Raw genomic sequence first — 6,645 nt, 5'->3', positions numbered from 1 at the left:
ATCTAGAGGATGCGTGGGACACACACCCCCCTCCCCAAAAAAATACATGCACCCCCCCCCCCAAAATCAAGTCATGTCAAGTAATTAAAATCACCTCAAATCCCCTTATTTTGCAAGTTAGCTCTCCTCACCTAATCATTGAGTAACCCCTGACCTGAGAACTTTTTTTTTAAAGACCTCAACTCAAGATGCCCGGATATGGCACCGTAACTTTAAAAATGTTTTATAGAAATTCAATCAATTTTTAATAAGTGAAATGTACATTATTTCTTTGTTGAGAGATTTAGCAGGAGATATTTTGATGCACAAACTAGCTATCACAATTAATATCTGCTCATCAAGAACCGCCTTATACAGTAGCGGTACTGTCACATAGAACCGATCCAGATTACTTATATCTGTACTGCTGTATACTACATTCTAAGGTTAGTAGTAATCATTGCAGTAAAAATTAATATTATTATTAATACAGTATTTTGATGTGTAAAGTATGTGTGTTATTGTATGTATTACTAACTAACTACTAAATCCTTTCCGAGCCACTGGGGCTCATAGGGCTGGAGCTTATCCCCAGTTTCTGTAGTGTGAAGCAGATGAGTTGTACTCCCCCTGGACAGGACACTAGTCCGTCGCAGGTTAGTCCCCAGCAGTTTGCTGGTACCCATTGATACAGCTGGGTGGACTGAAGCAATGTAGCTAAAGTGCCTTGCCCAAGACCACAAGCGAATCTGCACAGCGGAGACTATGTATTACAGTAATGTTAAAAACATTGAACTACCAATGTAATTTCCATGAGAAAAAATAAATTAGTTTCTGATTGTGATATTAATATTGTTTTATTTTAACTATATACAAAAGCTGGTATATGGCACATTACTTTATCACTCATCCAAAATAATATATCAGCTACTGGATATTTAAATATTTAATGGGGCAGCGTGGGATGATGAATCGTATGACGGCCAATGAAGCATAGCATCTTTGTAGTCACACTAGACCCCAGTATAAACAAGGCACACTGGTGACTATCATTGGATATCCTGGCATCTAGTTAATTCTGCATTGGTTAGCCTGGCATTTATTTAATTAAATTAAATTTTTGCATATTTTTATTTTATTTATTTATTTATTAAGAAATTTTATATATTTTATGTTTTCTAGAAAATTATCGGTTAGTCTTCTCCAGTAATATTATGTACAATCTAATCAAGGCAATATAATTATTTCTAAAAACATTATTTTGCCACTTGGAAATGAGAATACTTTAATACTTGAGTTGCTGAGCTGTTCCTCTCTAGACAGGATAAAGACAGGCATTAACGATGACTCAAGTAACCAGGCCTGGGATTTATCAATCTTAGAAAATATTTTAAGACAATAAAGTCAAACTGCTTACCGTGCGTAAGCTTACAGCATTTATCAAGGCATCTTGAGATTGTTTGGTTTAAAAACTTGTTATACTGTAGATAATTTACTTTTTATTCATCTTATTATTTCAGAATTTTAACTATACAAACAATAGGAATACTGTACAGTAATTACAATTTATTTGACAATATTGTGCTTTACTGTACATATCTATTAATTATACAGTATTGATACACACTATTGAGGTCAACAAACTTTATGGCAAAATAAAATGATTTTGCACGTATCAGGGGTCCCAAGTCTCTCGCAACTCGCGGGAGTCTCCCAGAAATCGGGATGGCATCCTGCACTCCCGCAAGCTAGCAAGAACCTCCCGGAAAATTACCGTAATGAATACAGTACTAGCAGAAAAGAAAAAAGGAAGTATAAAAATGTAAATCAATTACCGGTACCTGAGTATCAATGGTCATATCACAGTACTCATATCTATTTTTATTTTATTTTATCCAACAGTGTAATGTAATTAACAGGAGATTAAATACATTTAAAATAAGATCAATAGAAATAAAACCGTATTTATTCGAATAAACACCCACTTTGAATAAACACTCTCCTGGAATAAATGCCCCTTCCAGAGCTTCATTTGGAATAAACCCCTCCCTTGAATAAATGCCCCGGGCATTTATTTTTTCCTCGAATAAATTCCCCCAAAATGACTAAACAAAACTGATGGAATAATTCTCAACATAATCCATTTATATTATACTCCAGTAGAATTTTTTCTAAAATGGTTGGGATTAATAACAGTAAGTCTTTAGGATCATGCAATAACACATTTTGACAATAATTATGTGTTGCAGTTCCACATTTACAGAGAAATTATAGAAAGTTTATTTGAGTATACAGTGTACATATCCATTTTACACCAAAAAAATAAACACCTCCCTCGAATCGAATAAACGAATCCTTTAAAAACCCTTATCAACAATAAATGCCCCGGGCCTTTTTTTCGAATAAATACGGTAAGTCAAAATTAAAAACATATCTGGTCAATTATTCACAGCACTGATTGTAGCACAGGGTGGGTTGAGTGGGCCTAGACCCACTCAAATATTTTTGTAGGCCCACCAATATTTGCCAAAAAAGTTTGAACATTGATTTTTACAAAACAACAGCCCAGTGAATAACCACTGAAGCAGTTGGCTGTTGTTTATTTTGGTTGGAAGGTATTAGTAATAGGAGATGACATTATAAAAAGATTCACTAAATTCCAGAACTTAAAAATGCTAATTTTTGAAGGGGCTTTGGCCACTAAACCACGACCAAGGGTCCTCAGAGACCCCCTTGCCCCAGCCTTGGTTTCTCAATCCCTTGCATAGTGCTTACTGGACCCACCCAAAATTTTAACCGACCGTGCCGCCGCCTATGATTTACAGTACAGTACATAAAATCTAAATCAATAACTTTGCCTCCCCAAAGAACCTGATGGTTGTCAAAGATACACATCAATCAAATAATCAATGAACTTCATTCATCTCTCTTTATTGACAATTACAATTCAGAACAGAATAGATATATAAACACCACAACAAACTAAAAACAGATAACAGCATTTCAAAGTAAAACAAACACAGAGGGCGAAAGTCATACTGTAGGAAATCAATCAAATCTGTGGATTAGTTTGCACCTGGTAGTACATCAAGGCCTAGATAACTTGGAAATAGTTTGTGGGAGGTTACCTACTAACCCAGGTCCATTATAATTTTATAATTTGAATTTCTTTTAAAGAGGGCTGGAGCTTATTCCTCAGTTTCAGTTAGTGTAATGCAGATGAGAGTGTGATGCTCTGCTGGTTCATGAATTTCAGTAAAGTATTCAGTAAACTATAGATAAGAACATTATGAATATCAAGGCTGAAATGACTGAAAAAACTAAAAGGCAATGTCAGTACTGTATGTCAGTAAGAATAATCGTGTGTGAAAGCTCACCAATAGTAGTTGATAAGTAAATGATATCGCAATTGCTACCCTTTGCGATTCGGTTCTACAATCTTCATAATTCCCGATTACCATGGAATCCAATCACAACAAATTCCACAGGCACTGTATGGCTGAGGTCAGTCAACATAGGCCTAGCCGCCGGAGGCCTCGGCCCTAGAATGTAAAGTTTGTTTGTGTTGAGTCTGAATGCGTTCTTTCAGTTTTGGAATACCACCGCAAGGCCTCTTTGGATTGGGGGCCCTAAGGCTTTGGCCACCTCCGAAGGGCCATAAGCGTTACGCCACTGGGTTTACCACAGGTTACTCCCAGGAATTCTATTCCATGATCAATAAAAACACCATCATGATTCATTTTTAGAAAACAAATTCCTAACTTCTGGTTTTATGATAATTTAGGATTCCAAATTTCTTCACATGTCATAAATAAATACCACATTATTTTTGTTTAGAAAAATGAATTGTTTTATCTACGATATCTAAATAAAAACAAACCAACACAATTATTCACTGGATGTAATAAAATGACTGGGATTCAGGTTGGAATGTTTTTGTTATTGCCTATGGTGTGGGGTTTCTGTGTCAACGATTGAATGTTGTTTTCAATTTAAAAAATGTAATTTAAATTTTAAGAATGTAGCTAGGCTGGAATTAAGCTACTACTAGCTAAGACTAGGTTTATTAACACTGTAAAACAAGACCAGGCCTAGCCTACGTTTCTAGGCCTAAGGCCTAGGCTACCTAGCTAGGTTTTAAAAAAAACAAAAGCCGATCAAAGGACTTACCTGCCTACAAAATTCTCCAACACACTGCTTTTCCCGGCGCTTTGGCCTCCGACGACAGCTATTTGCGGCAAGTCGATAAACGATGTCATTCCAATAGATGAAAATGCATCGTGAAGTTTATTCACGATGGGAATAAGGTCTTCCATACCCCGGTTACCCATTTTTGACTAAAAAGGCCAGATACACCACGGTTCAGATCAAAATTCCTGCAAATAAACAGTCTTTAATGTTTTCTCCCCCTTCTATCACTTCCTGATTCGTTATAAATCAAGCATGCGTAGTCGGCTCAAAATGACGTTTTACGTCACACGCACACACGTCAACCCTCATGGGAGATGTGACTCTATGCCGTCAACTTATGGTTTATGTTTTATATTTATATAGCGCCTTCCACGATCGAAACCGTCTCAAGGCTCTTGAAAAATATATGTGAATAATGTATGGAAATAAATTTGACCGGAAATAACCTAAACTAACCAAACAGAATAACCGACAAAAAAACTTGCGTCGACATACGTCAACTCCCGTTAAATTATGAATTTATGAAAAATAAATTAGTAACTACTTAAAGATATTTTGTTCCATAAAAAAAATACAAAAAAAAAATTGAAATTAATAGCTAATTTTGAAGTAACATAAAGTTTTAAAATTCAATACTTAATAGGCCTATGTTATATAACGTAGGCCTAGTCCTAACGATAATCAGAATGTCTTTGGTCCATTTAAACGTGTTAAAACCGGGATTCAAACCCGGTACCTTCTGATGTTTTTGAAGATGCCTTAACCAACCGTATGTGCTTTTTCGAAATAATTGACGCTGTTCCAATTATTATGGCCTACACATCATTGAGGGATGATTCATGATAGGCATTGGAATAATCATCATCTATTGGAATGTGGTAACCGAACGATACCGCTGTTTTATCAATCAATATCTCCCTAAAGTGTGCAATTAAGCAAACGACAAATAGGCTTATTTCATAATTAATATCTAAATGTTATTATTTTGAGAGCAGTTCTTTACCTTCAACGGTGCCCCATAATAATATTAAAATTTATAACTAATATAATACTGTATATTTATAGTTACAAACACAAAAGCATAGATTCTTTAAGAGTTTGCACCGCACTAAGGATACTCCCAGGAAAATCAAGGCCGTGTAGTGCCAAAGAGTCTCTTGTGGTGTCCCATCATTTTATGAGTATATTAGAAAATCAGTATACGTGGATTTATGTGCCGACTCTATTTATCGGAAAACAGTCTGATTAAGTCCACTGTTAATCCCCTAATTGAAAATGAAAAATGATACTAAAATAGAATTATTTATTACATTAAGATGATTACTATTGAAACCAGTAAAATAGGCAGACCTATTTCATTTTTGTTTTGTTGCATCTGCTAGTTTATGTAAGCCTGAGACAAATGGCTCAGTGTATACATACATATTTTGTTTTTCCTCTATGCTTTTTGTTTTGATATGGACTTTGTCTGAAATAAAGAGAAATTCAAATAAGTCAAATTTATTGGCCAATCAAAACATTTACAATAAATCGGAAAATAAAAAAGAAAACACAAAAGTGACAGGAAGATGCCAAGAGACTACTAAAGGCCAAAAGGCCTGTCATTATAGCTTCTGAATGAATAACGAGTAATTAAGTGTTAATTTTTTAAAGGTTTTCAATAATGTTTTGATTAATAAATAATGTTTTCCATGCTCCTGTGTTATTTTGTGTTTAGTGTCATGGTTCCAAAGGTTTACGTTTTCATGGGTTGCGCCATTACGTTACGTTACCTTTTTTTTTCAGTTTTATTTAATAAACAATTCATAAACAAGGCTTTTCTTACTCCTGTATTATTTGTGGAGTGTCTCATGGTTCAAAAATTATTACTTTCTCATGGATTCAACTGTTACGTTACAATTCCTCCTTACACTTTTTTTTAACAAATTGAATATAATAATTGAATGCAATCTATTTCTTTATTTCCATGAAAGCTTGAATTATTGTGCCTCAGTTAGAAACAGTTTATATTTCTTTTCGGAATATACAAACGCTGTTGGCACCTTTATATTAGGAGGTAAATAATTCAGTATAGTTTAGTACCAAATGATCTTCACCTTTAGATGCAAAACTTGTTTTATAGAATAGTAGAGCCTTATCACAACATTTCAAGATCAGAATGAAGAATTGTTCACGTTCGGCCTATATGATTTTAAAAAATCGAAAGGAACTTCGAATAATAAATCAGAAGAATTGATTCATGATGAGTCAAAGGCAGCTGTTCTACAATCTCATTAAATAGAGCGCCACCATGTAGATGATGACAAATAAGTTGTTGTGAGCCGGGTGGTGCAGTGGTGACACGAATTCGATCCAACTCGGCCACAAGTCAACTCGGCCACAGTCAACTCGGCCACAAGTCAACTCGGCCACAAGTCAACTCGGCCACAAGTTAACTCGGCCACAAGTCAACTCGGCCACAAAAAGTTTGGCTAC

The 6,645-nt window shown here is 35.1% G+C and overlaps 1 protein-coding gene across 2 annotated transcripts in view; it reads right to left on the bottom strand.

Moving 5' to 3' along the window:
• LOC117121075 (dynamin-1-like) overlaps nt 1-4,456 on the bottom strand; it is a 24,621-nt gene extending 20,165 nt beyond the window's left edge. The window contains exon 1 of one of the 2 annotated variants that reach the window (XM_033266173.1): nt 4,150-4,456. In XM_033266173.1, coding sequence (XP_033122064.1) covers nt 4,150-4,310 — 161 coding nt within the window. In that variant the 5' untranslated portion in view covers nt 4,311-4,456. The remainder of the gene's footprint in view (nt 1-4,149) is intronic. The other variant, XM_033266174.1, reaches the window with a different exon arrangement.
• Between the last annotated feature and the right edge of the window lie 2,189 nt (nt 4,457-6,645).

Source organism: Anneissia japonica, unplaced genomic scaffold (assembly GCF_011630105.1).
Source record: "Anneissia japonica isolate Jap-2015-1 unplaced genomic scaffold, ASM1163010v1 scaffold1606_len605190_cov180, whole genome shotgun sequence".
In the NCBI taxonomy this organism is placed as follows: domain Eukaryota; kingdom Metazoa; phylum Echinodermata; class Crinoidea; order Comatulida; family Comatulidae; genus Anneissia; species Anneissia japonica.
The sequence above is the reverse complement of the archived record's forward strand: the minus strand, read 5'-3'. Positions and strand labels throughout refer to the sequence as shown.